General features: G+C 47.0%; 1 protein-coding gene across 1 annotated transcript in view; it reads right to left on the bottom strand.

Moving 5' to 3' along the window:
- The window catches only part of LOC126100814 (fatty acyl-CoA reductase wat-like), a 205,536-nt gene that overhangs the window by 8,711 nt on the left and 174,553 nt on the right, over window positions 1–22,272 (bottom strand). Inside the window, exons 6-8 of the mRNA XM_049911447.1 lie at window positions 17,218–17,410; window positions 6,866–7,111; window positions 3,114–3,371 (exon numbers count right to left, since the gene is read on the bottom strand). Coding sequence (XP_049767404.1) covers window positions 3,114–3,371; window positions 6,866–7,111; window positions 17,218–17,410 — 697 coding nt within the window. The remainder of the gene's footprint in view (window positions 1–3,113; window positions 3,372–6,865; window positions 7,112–17,217; window positions 17,411–22,272) is intronic.

Here is a 22,272-nt window from a genome sequence, read left to right as displayed (position 1 = left end):
TGCCGAGCGACTGCTCGATTAGTGAATGGTTTCACCGGCGCCAACCTTGCGTGAATCTTCTGAAAAGCTAATCATTTGCATATCACAGCATCTTCTCGCTATCGGTTAAATTTCGCGCCTGTAGCACGTCATCGTCGTGGTGTAGCAATTTTAATGGCCAGTAGTGTATTAAATGAAACTTCATCATCATCATCATCATCATCATTTAAGACTGATTATGCCTTTCAGCGTTCAGTCTGGAGCATAGCCCCCCTTATACAGTTCCTCCATGATACCCTATTCAATACTAACATTGGTGCCTCTTCTGATGTTATACCTATTACTTCAAAATCATTCTTAACCGAATCCAGGTACCTTCTTCTCGGTCTGCCCCGACTCCTCCTACCCTCTACTGCTGAATCCATGAGTCTCTTGGGTAGCCTTGCTTCTCCCATGCGTGTAACATGACCCCACCATCTAAGCCTGCTACATCTATAGAGTTCATTCCCAGTTTTTCTTTGATTTCCTCATTGTGGACACCCTCCTGCCATTGTTCCCATCTACTAGTACCTGCAATCATCCTAGCTACTTTCATATCCGTAACCTCAACCTTGTTGATAAGGTAACCTGAATCCACCCAGCTTTCGCTCCCATACAACAAAGTTGGTCGAAAGATTGAACGGTGCACAGATAACTTAGTCTTGGTACTGACTTCCTTCTTGCAGAAGAGAGTAGATCGTAGCTGAGCGCTCACTGCATTAGCTTTGCTACACTTCGCTTCCAGTTCTTCCACTATGTTGCCATCCTGTGAGAATATGCATCCTAAGTACTTGAAACCGTCCATCTGTTCTAACTTCTTTTTCTCATTAATCAGTCGTCAATGTTTATATAGCATCATAAAATACAGCTGTTGAAATTCGGCAGACATACACACTACTTCACGATACTTCCATTTGCTCACATATTTATTAGGCCTATATAAACATAAACGAATGGCATTTGTTTTAATCATGTACCGAGTATTAAGCTGGAAGATCTGCTTTTGTCTCACGCGTCAAACACCTGCCTTATTTTACTCGTGAAGTGGCTAGCTTTCTGCTTGCGTCGCTACCTAATTGCACGTACCGCTCGCAATCTGGTAAAAACATGGCGGCTACGGGCCGGTTGGCCACTCTCTCCCTGTATAGGCTCTCCAGGCAGACCCAGTGGTGGTCTCTGAACTGAGCGCCCTCCTTCGCCGCAGTATATGACGGCCGGCGGCAGCCACTCACCGCACTCCGTGACGCTACCTAATCGCGCCTCCGACATCATCGTTGCTATTGTAAAAGCTGGGCTTATTTAGTCTTGCATTATCTGTAAAGAGTCTTCATACGCTTGGAGAAATACACGTAAATCTTTCGTTTCCTGTGTTAACTCCTTCGCTAATCATTTGTGTTCCTGACTAGTCTCCCTACGACGACAGTTGCACCACCAACCTGCGGCCCACACCATCTTACCTTTGTGTGTTCTGCTCATAATTCGGTTACTTCCGTCACTGTATTTGTCTCTGGACATATTTTTTAGGACCAGTTTGTATACTACTGGCCATAAAAATTGCTACACCACGAAGATGACGTGGTAGGCACGCGAAATTTAACCGACACGAAGAAGATGCTGTGATTTGCAAACGATTAGCTTTTCAGAGCATTCACACAGGGTTGGCACCGGTGGCGACACCTACAGCGTGCTGACATGAGGAAAGTTTCCAACCGATTTCTCATACAAAAACAGCAGTTGACCGGCGTTGCCTGGTGAAACGTTGTTGTGATGCCTCGTGTAAAGAGGAGAAATGCGTACCATCACGTTTCCGACTTTGATAAAGATCGGATTGTAGCCTATCGCAATTGCGGTTTATCGTATCGCGACACTACTGCTCGCGTTGGTCGAGATCCAATGACTGTTAGCAGAATATGGAATCTGTGGGATCGGGAGAGTAATACGGAACGCCGTCCTGGATCCCAACGGCCTCGTATCACTAGCAGTCAAGATGACAGGCATCTTATCCGCATGGCTGTAACGGATCGTGCAGCCACGTTTCGATCCCTGAGTCAACAGATGGGGACGTTTGCAAGACAACAACCATCTGCACGAACAGTTCGACGACGTTTGCAGCAGCATGGACTATCAGCTCTGAGACCATGGCTGCGGTTACCCTTGACGCTGCATCACAGAGAGGAGCGCCTGCCATGCTGTACTCAACGACGAACCTGGGTGCACGAATGGCAAAACGTCATTTTTTCGGTTGAATCCAGGTTCTGTTTACAGCGTCATGATGGTGAACGCACATTGGAAGCGTGTATTCGTCATTGCCATACTGGCGTATCACCCTGCATGATGGTATGGGGTGCGATTGGTTACACGTCTCGGTTACCTCTTGTTCGCATTGACGGCCCTTTGAACAGCGGACGTTACATCAGATGTGTTACGAGCAATGGCTCTACCCTTCATTCGATCCGTGTGAAGCCCTACATTTCAGCAGGATGATGCACGACCGCATGTTGCAGGTCCTGTACGGGCCTTTCTGGTTACAGAAAATGTTCTACTGCCCTGGCCAGCACATTCTCCAGAACGTCTGGTCAATGGTGGCCGAGCAACTGGCTCGTCACAATACGCCAGTCACTAATCTTGATGAACTGTGGTATCGTGATGAAGCTGCATGGGCAGCTGTACCTGTACACGCCAGCCAAGCTCTGTTTGACTCAATGCCCAGGCGTATCAAGGCCGTTATTACGGACAGAGGTGGTTGTTCTGGGTACTGATTTCTCAGTATCTATGCACCCAAATTGCGTGAAAATGTAATCACATGTCAGTTCTAGTATAATATATATGTGCAATGAATACCCGTTTATCATCCGTATTTCTTCATGGTGTAGCAATTTTAGTGGCCAGCAGTGTAGTAGTTTCGGCCAGTACTGCGTACTGCAAGAAAATGGATACCTGTTTTTAAGCCCTTGTGTATGACAGAGTGTTGATTATTCAGTATGCAGCTGTGTCACTGAAAGGCAGCGGGTAGTTAGCAGGCGACAAAAACAAACAGGAGCCAGTGCTGTGCCCATCGCGACGACTGCTGGTGGCGAGCAGAGAGCGCCTCCTACCTGTGCCAGCGTGGCAGAGCCTCGTTGACGTTCGCCATGTCCTCCTTCAGGATGTAGAGGCGCACGCCGCGCACGTATCGGTAGAAGTACGTGTCCCAGTCGAAGTCCCGCATGTCGAAAGGGAAGAGCTGGCGGTCCACGGGGGACAGGCGCGACCACAGCGCCTTGCAGCGCCGGTTGTCGAACGACCACTCCCGCGTGCAGAAGTAGCTCGTCACGTCCAGGAGGCGGTGGATCTTCCGGTACGCGCCCACCATCCTGCGAACAACGCGACAGTCGTTACAGGCAGCTACGCAATAGCTGTTCCTCGTGCCACGTTTGACAACGAACACCTCGAGTGCGAGGCTACAAAAGTCGAATGATATTTACGGCTTACGCCGCCGCCCCACATATTGGTTTTTTTTTTTTTTTTTTTTTTAGGTGTGTGTGTGTGTAGTGTGGACTGAAGAGATCATCCTTGATGACTTATTCTTCTAGGATGGGATGTAAGGATAAAAGGAAAACACTTTATTTATTACGCATTCAGTTAGGCTTGGGCACGCAATGGGTCCTTTAGCCTGCTGGCTCTGAGCACTATGGGACTCAACTTCTGAGGTCATTAGTCCCATAGAACTTAGAACTAGTTAAACCTAACTAACCTAAGGACTTCACAAACATCCATGCCCGAGGCAGGATTCGAACCTGCGACCGTAGCGGTCTCGCGGTTCCAGACTGCAGCGCCTTTAACCGCACGGCCACTTCGGCCGGCTAGCCTGCTGTCTTTGATGATGTCTATCTCCTGTGGAGGGTGAAATGTGTTATGTGTGACTGCTTCCTCGTGTTATGACAGATTGCCTATGGGGGGTGAAACGTTATTGACTTCGGTACGCGATACTTGTGCCATCTTGCAGGGTTTACCGTTCCTACCGATTGTAATTGTCGAACTTCGTCCCTAAGGGCATCGATCTTGTCAAAAACTCGTAGAGACTTGTCATGGACCTTCTCTTGTATAGTGGTGTCGTGGAGTGCGGTGCGGATGTCGACGTTTCTTGTCCACCATGGAGCTCCTGTGATCCATCGATAGCAAATGTTTTGCAGCGCTTGGAGTTTGCTGTAGTTGGAGACGCACGTAGTTCCCCACGAGGTGGAGCCATACAACATTGTGGGTTCCACCGTTGCCTTATACAATTGGAGTTTAGTCTTAGGGTTGAGATCCTTACTCTTCAGGAACGGAATCAACGACTTGGCCATCTTCTGCGCTGCCGTCTTCTTGTCGTCAATATGCTGCGTAAAGAGTAATTTTTTGTCAAGGTAGACACCGAGATACTTCACTCCCGGCGACCATGAGATAAATTGGTCAGCTATTTGGAGTCTGTCGTTCAGAACTGGTTTCCTCCGTGTGAACAGAACGGCTGCCGTCTTCGTCGGGTTGATCGATATCTTATTTTGCAGCGCCCAGCGTTCCATTACAGCAAGTTGCCGTTGCATCCCAGCGATTAGCTGGTCCAAGTGTCGACCAGTTGTCAGAAAGGCCGCATCGTCCGCATAAAAACTCGCCGTAACAAGGGGGACTGTTGGGATGTCATTTATATGTAAGTTGAAAAGTAGAGGCGAAATGACAGAGCCCTGCGGAATTCCTGCGGAGATCAGTTTCATTTCGGAGTTTTTATCGTCGACTCGGACATACAGTTTCCTGTCCTGCAGAAAGCTGTCTATGAGTCTAATGTAACAATCCGCAATAGGGGTAGTGCGATGCAGTTTGACGATAAGGTTGGGCCGCCACACCTTATCGTAAGCTTTTTCGATGTCAAGGAAGACACCAATCGTGAAGTGCTGCTTGTTGTATCCTTCTTGTATCCGTTCGGTGATCCGTAGAAGTTGAAGTTCGGCAGATAACTTGTCCTTGAAACCGAATTGTTCGGGTCGTATAACATCATGCGCTGTAAGCGTGTCATGGAGCCTCTGCAACAGCACACGCTCGAGCACCTTGCCAAGGGTCGGCAAGAGGCTAATTGGCCGGTAACTGTTGGGTTCTGCTGGGTCTTTACCTGGCTTGGGTATTGGAACTACTCGAGCCGTCTTCCATGCCGTAGGAAAATATCCCTGCAGAAGGCAGCTGTTGAGAATTCGGGTAAGGAGCACAGTTGGCTTCCTGGGCAACTGTTTCAAATCGGTGTTGCTTATGGAGTCGTTGTCCGGCGCATTATTCCGAGTCTTCCGGATAATTATACGGATCTCTGCTGGTGTGGTGAGTTGTGGGCGGCTCTGCACAGGCGCAGCACGAAGAGCAGTCCATTCTGCTGTAACGACGGCTTCCTGTTCTTGCAGGCGGACGTCCACATATTGTGTACAACGCAGCCACAATGTTGGCTGATAATGGCAGCAGGTGGCGGCACTGGAGATATCCAATGGTGAGCACAGAATGAGTCTGCAGGGCGTAGTTGAACTGCTTAGTCGACGAGTAACTCCAACAGTGCTAATGGTTTTGATACAAAGCAGAGTAATGGCAACGATAAACAAAGAAAAAGTCGACACCTTGGGTTGTCGGGTGTTCTGTCGGATATCAGCGTCGAACTTGCACGATATTTCGGTAGCGTAGCTCGTTACCTTCATCAGGTGCGACCTGAGACTACTCCTCGAATGGACCTAGTCCAGTATTTATGCCTGTCGCCTTCCCGCTTCACCAGTCGCTCCCTCTGCGGTCCGCGCCCGCTCGCTAAGATCTTCTGGAGGATTGCCGTTCCCCTTTCCGTCCGCTTCAGTCCTGGGTGTTCTCCTTGCGGTCCGCGCCCGTCAGACACGCTCCTGGGTGTTCCATCTTCGGTATGGTGCGTTTGGAATGCCGAAATGCTTCAAATGGCTCTGAGCACTATGGGACTTAACTTCTGAGGTCATCAGTCCCCTAGAACTTAGAACCACTTAAACCTAACTAATCTAAGGACATCACACACATCCATGCCCGAGGCAGGATTCGAACCTGCGACCGCAGCGGTCGCGCGGTTCCAGACTGTAGCGCTTTGAACCGCTCGGCAGGGTGAGGAGGAATTACGAAACCACTTATCAGTGGTGCGAACACACTCAACAGGAAAATATGGTGCCAAAGCGATAAAAACTGGACTGCGAAGCAATGGTCGGATGAGTCTTGTTGCACACTGTTTCCAACTTCTGGCTGATTTTACGTCCTAAGATTGAGAAATAGTGGGGGCTAAGTGATGATTTGGGCAGGAGAACCGTGGTATTCCAGGGACCTCACGGTTACTCTGCAAGGTGCGTTACTGCCAAGGGCTATGAGGCAACTTTCGGCTGATCAGATCCGTGCCCTGGTTCAATGATTGCTTCCCAGTGGTGATGCTTTGTTCCAAGGTCGCAGCGCCCAGGACTGGTTTCGTGTGCACAAGGAAGAATTATCGCATCTGTCCCCTGGACGCCTCAGTCACCAGATCTCAGTTTTTATAGAGACTTTGTGGTCCACTTTGGAGAGAAGAGTGTGTTGTCGCTGTCCAGCTGTATCACTGTCACCTGAGCTTGCCACCATTTTGCAGGAACAACGGTGCAGTGGTGTAAGACTCCCTTTAAAACCACACAGTACTTGTATGTATCCATTCCGAGGATACTGGATGCTGTTGTAAATGCCAACGGGTTTCCTACATCTTATCAGGCACGGTAATGTGCTGTGTTTTTGGCATTTCCGTAGTTATGTCCACCTCCCGCAAGTGTGGCACAGGTCTCCCTTCTCTCAGTCCAGCTGTCAGAAAATGTGAGGAGTGACTTACTTGGGTTTCCCGGTCGTGAGGAAGAGTACGGCGTCTGCGAGGACCGCCGGCACCATGTGCACGACGTACTTGTAGAAGAAGACCAGCGGCGCGCTGGTGGTCAGGCACATGGAGTAGTTCCACACGGCCGACATCGGGGGCACCTTCTTGCCGAAGTGCTGGTAGAGCGCCATGAAGTTCTCCCAGCGCAGCGGCGCGTCGCCCGACACCAGGTTGAACACCTTCGGCTCTTTGCTGTCTGGCGACCTGGAAAGACGGGGACGTCAGCTCATGAGCTCATCCAAGCAAATGAGTACAGATTCTCGTATGGAGGACATAGTGATAGACACCCCTGTGGTTGTGAAGCAGCTCAATGGGTTGAAAATAAATAAATCGCCAGGTCCTGATGGGATCCCAATTCGGTTTTACAGAGAAGATGTAACAGCAACGACTCTGTAATATTGTACATACAGGGTGTAACAAAAAGGTACGGCCAAACTTTCAGGAAACGTTCCTCACACACAAAGAAAGAAAATATGTTATGTGGACATGTGTCCGGAAACGCTTACTTTCCATGATAGAGCTAATTTTATTACTTCTCTTCAAATCACGTTAATCATGGAATGGAAACACTCAGCAACAGAACGTACCAGCGTGACTTCAAACACTTTGTTACAGGAAATGTTCAAAATGTCCTCCGTTAGCGAGGATACATGCATCCACCCTCCGTCGCATGGAATCCCTGATGCGCTGATGCAGCCCTGGAGAATGGCGTATTGTATCACAGCCGTCCACAATACGAGCACGAAGAGTCTCTACATTTGGTACCGGGGTCGCGTAGACAAGAGATTTCAAATGCCCCCATAAATGAAAGTCAAGAGGGTTGAGGTCAGGAGAGCGTGGAGGCCATGGAATTGGTCCGCCTCTACCAAGCCATCGGTCACCGAATCTGTTGTTGAGAAGCGTACGAACACTTCGACTGAAATGTGCAGGAGCTCCATCGTGCATGAACCACATGTTGTGTCGTACTTGTAAAGGCACATCTTCTAGCAGCACAGGTAGAGTATCCCGTATGAAATCATGATAACGTGCTCCATTAAGCGTAGGTGGAAGAACGTGGGGCCCAATCAAGACATCACTAACAATGCCTGCCCAAACTTTCACAGAAAATCTGTGTTGATGACGTGATTGCACAATTGCGTGGGGATTCTCGTCAGCCCACACATGTTGATTGTGAAAATTTACAATTTGATCACGTTGGAATGAAGCTTCATCCGTAAAGAGAACATTTGCACTGAAATGAGGATTGACACATTGTTGGATGAACCATTCGCAGAAGTGTACCCGTGGAGGCCAATCAGCTGCTGATAGTGCCTGCACACGCTGTACATGGTACGGAAACAACTGGTTCTCCCGTAGCACTCTCCATACAGTGACGTGGTCAACGTTACTTTGTACAGCAGCAACTTCTCTGATGCTGACATTAAGGTTATCGTCAACTGCACGAAGAATTACCTCGTCCATTGCAGGTGTCCTCGTCGTTGTAGGTCTTCCCCAGTCGCGAGTCATAGGCTGGAATGTTCCGTGCTCCCTAAGACGCCGATCAATTGCTTTCCTGTCGGGAAACCTTCGTTCTGGAAATCTGTCGCGATACAAACGTACCGCGCCACGGCTATTGCCCCGTGCTAATCCATACATCAAATGGGCATCTGCCAAGTCCGCATTTGTAAACGTTGCACTGACTGCAAAACCACATTCGTGATGAACACTAACCTGTTCACGCTACGTACTGATGTGCTTGATGCTAGTACTGTAGAGCAATGAGTCGCATGTCAACACAAGCACCGAAGTCAACATTACCTTCCTTCAATTGGGCCAACTGGAGGTGAATCGAGGAAATACAGTACATACTGACGAAACTAAAATGAGCTCTAACATGGAAATTAAGCGTTTCCGGACACATTTCCACATAACATCTTTTCTTTATTTGTGTATGAGGAATGTTTCCTGAAAGTTTGGCCGTACCTTTTTGTAACACCCTGTATAAGTAATTCTTCCCATCTGATTTTTCGATAAACTTGTGTAATTGATGTTCTGATTTCAGCTTTTTTTTGTTTCATGCCATTGTGTTAAGAAAACTGTAAACAAGTTTCAATGTGAATATTAATGTTTATGTCAAATGTCAAGTAATATTGTAACAGAATTGAAATGTAACAAATGTTGAAACTGTTGTAAGATGTTTAAAATTATAACTGTGCGTCTGGTCCACACGTAGGCAATGTGTTAGGATATGTAGAATGCAAAACATCGGGTGAATACCCTGTCTTTCAGGGAGCGGTAGAAGGTGGATGGCAGGCGAGCGCGGGAAAATGCGCGCGGGCACTGCACGGCACAACGGGCTCAGTAGTAGTTGGAGTTTGGCACTGATTTGAGCAACACCTTCCGGAGCGAGGAGGCTCTCCTGGAAGACATAGCCTCACTGAGCCCCGGGTATGCTATTCTAACGCCCACACAGCATGGCAAAATTCCATAGGCACTAAATGGAAAAGTATTGCGACGCTAAGAAGAATTAAAGTGCCGATACATCAAGAGCCATAGCTGTGGTTGTATGTGTGCTCTGTGCCTCGCCATCTCGCCGCCCGCCAACCGCCGCATCGATACAAGCAGGTTGAAACTTTCAGTACTGTATTCTTGTGGATCAGAGAGTGAACTGTGTTTGTTTGGTGCAATAATAACCTAAATTTTACCAGAACTTTTCCATCATTTAATTATCCTCACAACTAACTTAGACAGGGTCCTTTCCAAAATGTTGTGCAATCCGAGTGTCCCGAAATCAAAATTAAAATGTTTGTTAATAATAATTATTTGCTGAACTAACTATATTAGAATGGTGTTTAAAGAAATGTTTTGTTAATGAACCAGTAAATGAATAACGAAGGTCTAACGAAGTTGAAAGATAACTTTAGTATTGATATAGTAATGAAGTTTATTATTTCGAGACAGATTTAAAGGCATTTAAATGAGCAGTAAATACGATGAAAAGAGTAGTAACTTATGTACTGGAAATCTTGAACGCATAATAAATTCAGTAATCATTTTTTTAAATACAGCGATCATAACAGTTTCGGGATCCCCCCTCATTCATTTGAATTCTGAAGTGTTCTAAATCGGTTTGACCAGCAAAAGTTAAAGTCAATATAAAAGTCAAAATTTATCAGTGTTTTATCTTGATCAAAATTGACATTTTGTGTGTGGCACGAAAGTGCAATTTCTAGGGCAACCTATGCCCGATTTTAGTCAGATTAATAGACAGTATAAAGTTTTGTAGTATACATTACAGTGTAGTGTTATGTATTCATGGTTTTCCATATCAGTACACAATCTGAAACTATCAGTTCAATAGATTTTCTGGTTCTAAAATTCTACTATATTATGCAGTGTTACAACTTGTGGTTTTGCATGAATATATACCAACTTGTACAGGGAAGAAACACAGTTAATGCCTAATTTGGCTTGCGACCGTATTATTATCAAATTGGTAGCATCTTCTGGGTTGCTTTTGATCCATCCTGACGTGTAATTGCATTTCGAACTTACTTGACGGATCATTGTTATTACAGAGTGGATGTAAGTATGATTTGCCACCATTCAGGTACACGTGGTCGATATCTATACGAAAATCCTTTCTCATAAGGTGAATCCCGCTCACTTACCGTAGCACAGGCTTTAACGAGTGCTGTGTCAGGGATTACAAGTACTCTACTGCATTGGCTCCTTACTTAGCTTGCATTTATCGCGAATCTCTTGCCCAACGTGAAGTCTCGAGCGACTGGAAAAAAGCGCAGGTGATGCCTGTATATAAGAAGGGTAGAAGGACGGATCCTCAAAATTACAGACCAATATCCTTAACATCGGTTTGTTGCAGGAGTCTCGAACATATTCTCAGTTCGAATATAATGAATTTCCTTGAGACAGAGAAGTTACTCTCCAACATCAGCACGGCTTCAGAAAGCATCGCTCCTGCGGAACGCAACTCGTCCTTTTTTCACATGGTATCTGGCCAACCATGGATGAAGGGTATCAGACGGATGCCATATTCCTTGACTTCCGGAAAACGTTTGACTCGGTGCCCCACTGCAGACTCCCAACTAAGGTACGAGCATATGGGATTGTTTCCAAATATGTGAGTGTCTCGAAGCCTTCTGAAGTAATAGAACCCAGCACGTTGTCCTCGATGGTGAGTGTTCATCGGAGGTGAGGGTATCATCTGGAGTGCCCCAGGGAAGTGTGGTAGGTCCGCTGTTGTTTTATATCTACATAAATGATCTTTTGCATAGGGTGGACAGCAATATGCGGCTGTTTGCTGATGATGCTGTGGTGTACGGGAAGGTGTCGTCGTTGAGTGACTGTAGGAGGATACGAGATGATTTGGACAGGATTTGAGATTGGTGTAAAGAATGGCAGCTAACTCTAAATACAGATAAATGTAAATTAATGCAGATGAATAGGAAAAAGAATCCCGTAATGTTTGAATACTCCATTACTAGTGTGGCGCTTGACACAGTCACGTCGATTAAATATTTGGGCGTAACATTGCAGAGTGATATGAAGTGGGACAAGCATGTAATGGCAGTTGTGGGGAAGGCGGATAGTCGTCTTCGGTCCATTGGTAGAATTTTGCGGAGATGTGGTTCAACTGTAAAGGAGATCGCTTATAAGTACTGCTCAAGCGTTTGGGATCCCTATCAGGTCGGACTGAAGGAGGACATAGAGGCAATTCAGAGGCGGGCTGCTAGATTAGTTACTGGTAGGTTTGATCATTACGCGAGCGTTACGGAAATGCTTCAGGAGATCGGGTGGGTGTCTCTGAAGGAAAGGAGGCGTTCTTTTCGTGAATCGCTATTGTGGAAATTTAGAGAACCAGCATTTGAGGCTGACTGCAGTACAATTTTACTGCCGCCAACTTACATTTCGCGGAAAGACCACAAAGATAAGATAAGAGAGATTAGGGCTCGTACAAAGGCATATAGGCAGTCATTTTTTCCTCGTTGTGTTTGGGAGTGGAACAGGGAGAGAAGATGCTAGTTGTGGTACGAGGTACCCTCCACCACGCACCGTATGGTGGATTGCGGAGTATGTATGTAGATGTAGATGTAGATGTAGATGTAGAAGTGTAATCATCTGTCAATGACTGGCAAAGTATCAGTACTGTTAGATGCGGAAAAATTCCGTGTTAGTTTCGGAGAGACATGAGACAGTGTCCGTCCTAGTAAGCTCTACGGTTGTTTGTTTGATTTGGGGAAGGGGCTAAACAGCGAGGTCATCGGTCGCATCGCATTAGGGAAGGACTGGGAAGGAAGGCGGCCGTGCCCTTTCAAAGGAACCGCACCGGTGTTTGCCTGAAGCGATTTAGGGAAATCACGGAAAACCTAAATCAGGACGGCCGGACGCGGGTTCGAAAGGTCGTGCTTCCGAATGCGAGTACAGTGTGCGAACCATTGCGCTACCTCTCTCGGTAAAACTCTAAGCGAGATGCAATATACAAAGTGGTCCATACAGGTAGAACCACCATTCTTCGAGGGTGAGTCAAATGAAAATCTTAGATTTGTAATAACAAATAGAAATTTCTCGCCGTTATCCTGTAAGTTGGTAAGCGTGCTACAAACAGCGTGCAGAATGGCCTGTAGGTGGCAGCATAGTGCAGATGCTCACATGCCGTCGCAGTATCAGTATAAAGATGGCCGCCCCACTTGCGACTTGCACCAGGGAAGAACAGCGTTCTGTTATTCTGTTTTTGCGTAGTGAAGGTGTGAAACATATTGAAATTCATTGACGAATGAAGGTTCACTGCGGTGATGCATGTTTGTCAGAGCAGCAAGTCTACGAATGATGTACGAAGTTCGCGAATGGTGTGTCTTCAGTGAAAGGTGCTCCTCGTCCAGGTCAGGCACAACGAGTAGTGACTACACAGAACATAGCAGCAGTTGAAGCCATAGTGAAGGAAAACCGCCGAGTGATACTGAATGACATTGCAGCATGTTTACGGATTAGTGATGGGTCAGCACACCACATTGTGCATGATGTGCTCCAGTTTCACAAAGTGTCTGCGAGATGGGTGCCACGCCAGCTGAGTCCAGAAATGAGAGAACGACGTGTTGATGCTTGTGAAGAACTTCTTCGGCGCTTTGAACGAGAAAGTGATGGTTTCTTTGCAAAAATCGTTACTGGGGACGGAACCTGGGTTCACTTCCACCAATGGCACACGAAGAGAGCGAGCAAGGAATGGCGCCATTCCTCATCACCCAAACCAAAGAAGTTTCTAACAGAACCATCAGCAGGGAAGGTTATGCTGACTCTCTTTTGGGACGAAAAAGGCGTCACTTTGGAGCATTGCATGCCTAGAGGGACCACTGTCACCAGTTGCATCATACACAGATCTCCTAAAAAATCATCTGAAGCCTGCAATCAAATCAAAGCGACGTGGATTGGTGTCATCAGATGTCCTTTTGCAACATGATAATTCAAGGCCCCACACTGCCCGTACAAAAGTTGCAACAATCACAGACCTGCATTTTGAGTGTCTTCCTCATCCACCATACTCACCAGATCTTGCCCAAGTGATTTTCATGTGTCTGGACCACTCAAAGACGCAATGGGAGGAAAGAAGTTCCGTTCAGATGAAGAGCACTTTGTAAGCGGTGGAGGACTTGCATTGAGCGTGGGGGAGATCATGTTGAAAAGTGATACATCTTTGTACCACTTCTGCACCATAAATAATATTTAAAAAAAATATTTAAGGTTTTCATTTGACTCACCTTCGTAAAACAAAAGTTGAAAGGACGTTAACTCCGCGGTAACCTTCCGTAACTCAACAAGTATTTTGGTTCAATTGATCAACGAAAGAAGGTAGTTGGAAAGTTCTCAGAAAAAACTAATATAAGCTGTAAAAGTCGCTTAATAATCAGATAGATGCGAAGTGCAGAGAGGGTAAGGCGAAATGGCTACTGGATCAATAAAGATATGGCCGTCAGAAGGACGGATTCAAATCAGAGAAAAATTAAAACAAAGATGTGCAGGAAGACTTGAGCTGTTCAAGTAGAGGAGAGAGCTAGGAGGAAAGAATACACTGAAGTTCTCTACCAGAGGGAGCAACTGTCGGCTGACGTGATAGAACAAGATGTGGAAGTCGATTTGGAGGGCATACACGGCTCAGCTAAAACACTACGACCATCCACCTAACACCCGGTATGTCCACGTCTGGCACGGAAAACAGCGGCGACGCGTCGTGGTCGCTGGAGGGAGCTGGCGCTACACATGCACACACAAGTCACTTATTTCCCGTAAATTCCGGGGAGGAGGGTGATGGTCTCTGACGCCACTTGTAACGCCGGAAATGCATATCCTTCTATTTCCATCTATTGTATTATAATTTGTTTTCCTTGTTTGTTACCTCAAGATATGACATTTCTGTCTTTATATATTGTAATTGTTTTACTACTTGTATATATATATATATATATATATATATATATATATATATATATATATATACACTCCTGGAAATTGAAATAAGAACACCGTGAATTCATTGTGCCAGGAAGGGGAAACTTTATGGACACATTCCTGGGGTCAGATACATCACATGATCACACTGACAGAACCACAGGCACATCGACACAGGCAACAGAGCATGCACAATGTCGGCACTAGTACAGTGTATATCCACCTTTCGCAGCAATGCCATGGAGACGATCGTAGAGATGCTGGATGTAGTCCTGTGGAACGGCTTGCCATGCCATTTCCACCTGGCGCCTCAGTTGGACCAGCGTTCGTGCTGGACGTGCAGACCGCGTGAGACGACGCTTCATCCTGTCCCAAACATGCTCAATGGGGGACAGATCCAGAGATCTTGCTGGCCAGGGTAGTTGACTTACACCTTGAATGGTGCAGAAGGTATTTTATCAGCATTTTCGTTGTTAGAATTGTAAAAGAGGAAGCAAAACTAATCAGTGAAACGAAAGCTGAATGAGTTTTTCAGGTCCATGTGACGGACTTAGCATTTTGTACAACGGGGTCAAATATGCTGGCTTTTAGAGGTGTATTTGTTTTGACTGAAAATTCTTTTGAAGCCGAATTCTTGTCCAGAATGATATTTTCACTCTGCAGCGGAGTGTGCACTGATATGAAACTTCCTGGCAGATTAAAACTGTGTGCCGGACCGAGACTCGAACTCGGGACATTTGCCTTCCGCGCGAAAGTGCTCTACCGTCTGAGCTATCCAAGCACGGCAAAGAGCCCGCGTTCGAGTCTCTGTCCGGCATATCGTTTTAATCAACCAGGAAGTTCCGAACTCTTGTATTTACATAAATTGCACATTTTGTTGGATGCGATCTGATATTTGGCGATAAATATGAATTTTTGCAGCCAAGATGGCGTGTTGGAGTATTTTTATTTCCAAAATTTTAAAAGTTTGTTTCTAATGGAATAAGAAAATGCTTTCCCACGTTTGAATTTTGAATTGAGAAGCAAGATCGATAGGGCAGGCGCTTCGCAGTGGCATGAAAATGTAGGTTTCATGAACGTTCTACACCCATTTACTAAACTGGATGTTGTAAGTGATACAGGTAAGAGAGGCATCATTCTCATGGGGGGGCTAAAACACAAAATGCGAAAAACATTGTACATAGTAGCTATATAAATTGTTTTATTATAGTTAATACAGCAGTATTAATAATTATGCTCGAAGAAATAATTATGTTCGAAGTTATAAAGTTACAGATAAACAGCTATTTCCGAACCAGAATTTATGAGGTAAGCAGTGAACAAGTTTTTTGTGCGATTTCCGATGTTTTCTTTTTCCTTTTCAGATGTAAAGTCTATTCCTGTTTTCATAGTGAGCAGAAATTACACAGAACTCTTTCTTTTGTGCAACGGAACTAAGTGGGAAGAAAGGGGGGGGGGTAGCACAAAAAAGATATTTAACCCTGGTAATGAAGAGCCACGTTAGTGTTTGTGCATGATGCCAAATTCCTTTCTCCAGGACGGAACTACAAAGTTTGTGAAGAGACTGATTGGATTACACGTTCGGGAAGAGTGTATGCGATGAAATTTAATGCAAAGAAATGTGGGCTCGTGGTCACGATGAGAAAAAAAGTATAGGCCTGTAGTGAACGTTTCACTGAGTGGGCATCGGCTGAAAACGGTCAAAAGTACCGAATGAAATTGGAAGAAATGATAAAGAAGTAACTGAATGAGCGCAGCAAGATGATAGGATTATGGGAAATATGACAAGAACGATGTGGAACAAAGTCCCCCAGAAAAATAAGTAAATGATGAATCAAAAAATTATTTAGCAGTAAGCTGGATAACGACGGAAAGCATTGTGTGAGCAAATCAAACGCTGTTTTTGAAGAGTCAGGTATGTACATTTACCTCTCCATACTGCAGGCGCCGGGAGTAGACAACATTCCATTAGAACTACTGACAGCCTTGGGAGAGCCAGTCCTGACAAAACTCTACCATCTGGTGAGCAAGATCTATGAGACAGGCGAAATTCCCTCAGACCATGGAGAAGAAATAAAAACTCTGAGGTTCGCCGATGACATCGTAATTCTGTCAGAGACAGCAAAGGACTTGGAAGAGCAGTTGAACGGAATGGACAGTGTCTTGAAAGGAGGATATAAGATGAATATCAACAAAGGCAAAACGAGGATAATGGAATGTAGTCGAATTAAGTCGGGTGATGCTGAGGGAATTAGATTAGGAAATGAGACACTTAAAGTAGTAAATGAGTAAACCTTGCAGAAACGATCATAAAACGATCATAAACACTACTCAGTTGGTAGAGCACTTGCCCGCGAAAGGCAAAGGTCCCGAGTTCGAGTCTTGGTCCGGCACACAGTTTTAATCTGCCAGGAAGTTTCACATGAGCGCACACTCCGCTGCAGAGTGAAAATCTCATTCTGGAAACATCCCCCAGGCTGTGGCTAAGCCATGTCTCCGCAATATCCTTTCTTTCAGGAGTGCTAGTTCTGCAAGGTTCGCAGGGAGCTTCTGTAAATTTTGGAAGGTAGGAGACGAGGCACTGGCAGAAGTAAAGCTGTGGGGACGGGGCGTGAGTCGTGCTTGGGTAGCTCAGTTGGTAGAGCACTTGCTCGCGAAAGGCAAAGGTCCCGAGTTCGAGTCTCGGTCCGGCACACAGTTCTAATCGGCCAGGAAGTTTCATGACAAATGATGGTACTTGCAATGCTGTTTTCCCAGTAACAGGTTTTCTAACGAAGTGCCTATGAGTTTTAACTCTCCCTCGTAACCGTGGATTTGAACGTCAGGGCGCGGGGCTGCGGGGCAGAAGCTGGTCTCTGCCTCCGGCCTACCTGTTGGTGGCGACGTCCCAGGCGGCGGCGATGACGCAGTTGACGACCAGGTCGCACGGCACGATGTGGGCGATGGTGTGCTTGTCGCACGGCATCACGTGCAGCAGCCCCAGCGTGGCCGCCACACACACGCCCGTGGGGCCGTACACGTTGTCGATCCAGCCGATCACCGGTTCCTGCGAGGTCGCCACCACTGCAGCACACACACCACCACTGTCTCTCTGTCCTCTCTCTGGTCTCCCGTACATCAACATCGTGATAATATGCTATTATCGTTTCTGCTACGACAGGATCTTAAATTTTACTTCACTTGATATTGCGCTAACACAATGCCCGTCGAACGTTTTGCTTAAGGGGGGGGGGGAGGGGGAGGTGAGGCGTAGCGCGGTACAACGATCCTGCCTTGGAGGCGGTGAAGTGGGAGATGTGTCTAAGAGCTGGATAGTGACAGATGGTGACCCGAGACTGCACGCGCACGTAGTTTATGTATCAGCTGATAGAGGACAATATTGGATAGGGGGACTGTGATTTTAGTTTTGATTGTGCCCACTAGAGTGCACTAAAGTAGTAGAATGTTTTTCATAAACTGTTCTAGTATTTTCATAAAGTGTTATTCTGTCTTTTTGTGTAAATAAAACGTTATAAATGTGTTTTAGCAGTATGGATGACGCGTGAGTGTGATTTAAGGTTAATATGAAGATAAATCCCATCCCCCAGGCAGTGGCTAAGCCAAGTCTCCGCAGTATCCTTTCTTTCAGGAGTGCTAATTCTGCAAGGTTCGCAGGATGGTGGTGGTGATTAGTGTTTAACGTCCCGTCGACAACGAGGTCAATAGAGACGGAGCGCAAGCTCGGGTTACGGAAGGATGTGGAAGGAAATCGGCCGTGCCCTTTCAAAGGAACCATCGCGGCATTTGCCTGAAACGATTTAGGGAAATCACGGAAAACCTAAATCAGGATGGCCGGAGACGGGATTGAACCGTCAAGGTTCGCAGGAGAGCTTCTGTAAAGTTTGGAAGGTAGGAGACGAGATACTGGCAGAAGTGAAGCTGTGAGGACCGGGTGTGAGTCGTGGTTCTGTAGCTCAGATGGTAGAGCACTTGCCCGCGAAGGCGAAGGTCCCGATTTCGAGTCTCGGTTGGGCACACAGTTTTAATCGGCCAGGAAGTTTCATGAAGAGAATTGTTTAACGAGTTATGTAGTGGGATTCAGTGTCGGAACATTTTGAAGAAGTATGGACGTGGACAAAGGGGATTTTTGTAGAATAGATTTGTAAAGTAAGTTTATGGTAAAGGGAAAGTTAATTCAGGTATAAATAACAATAGTAAATAACTTTATGCATAAGCAAAACGTCAGCATATTAGATAATTACGTCGGTAAAAAGTGCAGTCGTTAGCTTTACTATTTTGCGATTGGTTATTGATGAAAAGCGCGGACTGACGCGGGAGAATGTAGTTTTGCTATTGGCTGTTGAGTAAACTGACCAATGGTAAAGCAATATTCTTTGCGCGCCTTTCTCTGCTGGTAGAGAAGACTTAGAATATTCTAGAGAGGAGTCGGAGCCTAGCCACGAAACAGTTCGGACGTGTGTAGTAGTAGTTTCGATGGAAACGATAAGTTGTCCGATCTAGCAGTGTTTCATACATCAAAAGTGTGTTAAAGTGACGGCATAATTATTCCGATGGGCGTGTAGAAATTTGGAATTTTTTAGTGAAGTTTGTGACGAGATAAGACATATATTCCGCGTGGCGTATTGAGCAGGTCGGTGGCTAAAATCTGTGACTGCATTTGGTACCGACAGACTTAATATTTGGCGAGCATTATCAATTAAAAACAATCAGTATTTTTGTAGTTATTACGTTTCCGGCAAATGCAACACCATAAACTTGCTGACGTGAGTGAAAGGGTTGTGAGTGACTGTGTTAAGACTAGCACGGGCTTGGCACTGATACTTGTTCACCTAAGTTTCAGAAAATATTAATTGAGGACAAAATTTCCAACCTTTCATTTCGTGTGAAAACTTTCTCCCGAAACGTAGGCTAGTGACTTTAATTGCATGCTGGTTCACGCAGAAGTACAGTAGGTTTCGCTCGGCTTCCCTACTGATATGCTGTGACAATGTTCAGACGTAGGTGCAGGTTTCGTCGTAAAGGGACGGAAAGAACCGCGCCGCCGCAGAGGGACGTATGCGAAGTTGTAATACTGTAATACTTTGTAAAAAGTCTTATAAAATTCAAAGTTTTCACGGCAATGTAACTAAATTTGGCACAATTGTTAAGGAATGGAACGAGGCGCATTCCGAAAGTAAGGTCCGATTGGTCGCGAAATGGAAACCATAATGAAAATCAAAAGTGTTTTATTTGCAATAGTTAGCCACAACTTCCAGCAGCGTCTCTACGTAGTCGCCGCTCCGTCTGAGACATTTGTGGTGGAGTTGTATCAACTTTACAATACGCCCGTCATAGCAGGCAGCCGCCTGCACTTTCGACGATTCTCTACGTTGATCTGCAGTCCGTTGTCTGTGCCAAAACGTTGACTTCATAGCCAGCGATTCATGTCAGCATAGTTGAAAATCAGAGGGAGCAAACTCCAGGCTGTATGGAGGGCGATCAAACACTTCCCATCGAAAACGATGGAGGGCATCCTAATTGTTCCTGCAGGATGCTGCCGAGAATTGTCATTAAGAAAGAAATGCGTGACAGTTATGCTGTGTGGGCTGCTTCAAATCAGGCGAAATCTCTCACGGGCACTTATACTTCGCAGGAAAATGTTTTCTAGGCATCTTTACGTGCTCACTGTGCGCTCAGAACTGAAAAAGCCGTGACGTGATCAACGGCCATACTAGAGACTGTTCAACACACCTATGTAAAGGTTTATCGGATTTTTACTGTGGTTTCCATTTAGCGACCGATCGGACCTTACTTTCGGAATACGCCTCGTATTTGGCTACATGCGGAGTCCGTCCTTCCGCCTATGACATCGTCATCCCGCATGACAGAACAGAGATGCGGGGCGCCTGTATCACAACGAGTAAAAGCAAAGCCGATGTCTGCACTACGACCGAGGCCGATGCTGGAGATGAAAACACAGCCCCGTGACTCCGCCAATGGGCGCCAGGGCCCGCTAGCCGAGCACTCCCGATCGACAGCAGCGCCAGAGGTCGCAATCGACAAGCGGACTATTTTCCTACGCCACTCACGTGATCGAAATACACTCCTGGAAATTGAAATAAGAACACCGTGAATTCATTGTCCCAGGAAGGGGAAACTTTATTGACACATTTCTGGGGTCAGATACATCACATGATCACACTGACAGAACCACAGGCACTTAGACACAGGCAACAGAGCATGCACAATGTCGGCACTAGTACAGTGTATATCCACCTTTCGCAGCAATGCAGGCTGCTATTCTCCCATGGAGACGATCGTAGAGATGCTGAATGTAGTCCTGTGGAACGGCTTGCCATGCCATTTCCACCTGGCGCCTCAGTTGGACCAGCGTTCGTGCTGGACGTGCAGACCGCGTGAGACGACGCTTCATCCAGTCCCAAACATGCTCAATGGGGGACAGAACCGGAGATCTTGCTGGCCAGGGTAGTTGACTTACACCTTCTAGAGCACGTTGGGTGGCACGGGATACATGCGGACGTGCATTGTCCTGTTGGAACAGCAAGTTCCCTTGCCGGTCTAGGAATGGTAGAACGATGGGTTCGATGACGGTTTGGATGTACCGTGCACTATTCAGTGTCCCCTCGACGATCACCAGTGGTGTACGACCAGTGTAGGAGATCGTTCCCCACACCATGATGCCGGGTGTTGGCCCTGTGTGCCTCGGTCGTATAGAGTCCTGATTGTGGCGCTCACCTGCACGGCGCCAAACACGCATACGACCATCATTGGCACCAAGGCAGAAGCGACTCTCATCGCTGAAGACGACACGTCTCCATTCGTCCCTCCATTCACGCCTGTCGCGACACCACTGGAGGCGGGCTGCACGATGTTGGGGCGTGAGCGGAAGACGGCCTAACGGTGTGCGGGACCGTAGCCCAGCTTCATGGAGACGGTTGCGAATGGTCCTCGCCGATACCCCAGGAGCAACAGTGTCCCTAATTTGCTGGGAAGTGGCGGTGCGGTCCCCTACGGCACTGCGTAGGATCCTACGGTCTTGGCGTGCATCCGTGCGTCGCTGCGGTCCGGTCCCAGGTCGACGGGCACGTGCACCTTCCGCCGACCACTGGCGACAACATCGATGTACTGTGGAGACCTCACGCCCCACGTGTTGAGCAATTCGGCGGTACGTCCACCCGGCCTCCCGCATGCCCACTATACGCCCTCGCTCAAAGTCCGTCAACTGCACATACGGTTCACGTCCACGCTGTCGCGGCATGCTACCAGTGTTAAAGACTGCGATGGAGCTCCGTATGCCACGGCAAACTGGCTGACACTGACGGCGGCGGTGCACAAATGCTGCGCAGCTAGCGCCATTCGACGGCCAACACCGCGGTTCCTGGTGTGTCCGCTGTGCCGTGCGTGTGATCATTGCTTGTACAGCCCTCTCGCAGTGTCCGGAGCAAGTATGGTGGGTCTGACACACCGGTGTCAATGTTTTTTTTTTCCATTTGCAGGAGTGTAGTTCCAGAAGATCCATCCTCCAACTGGCCTTATAAGCCACCATCCTTGAGGCCTCCGATTCCAACCACGGTTAACGTTAGCCTTCATACGGCCACTCATGCAGCGTTAGTATTGAACTGACCACTCGGTGGGTGTCGACCATCGTAAACCACCGATGTTGATACCTAATGTTGTTCGTCGTTATGTTCCCTCTTACTGCAACCTGAACTTCCACCGTTGGAGGTGGTATGGGACTTCAAGCCCACCGCCACACCTTCAAAGTGCACTCCTGTGAATCACTGTCGAATGGAACAGTTCTACCATCCACCAACACAGTAAGACCGCGAGCAACCAGTGAAGCTGTACTTCAACCTCCCACGAAAAAAAAGGGCCAGAAGGCAGTTGTAGGGATCTGCCACCCTGATTGCAACATCCACGCCCCT

This window comes from Schistocerca cancellata, chromosome 9, assembly GCF_023864275.1.
Source record: "Schistocerca cancellata isolate TAMUIC-IGC-003103 chromosome 9, iqSchCanc2.1, whole genome shotgun sequence".
Classification (NCBI taxonomy): domain Eukaryota; kingdom Metazoa; phylum Arthropoda; class Insecta; order Orthoptera; family Acrididae; genus Schistocerca; species Schistocerca cancellata.
This window is presented reverse-complemented; position numbering and strand designations above follow the sequence as displayed.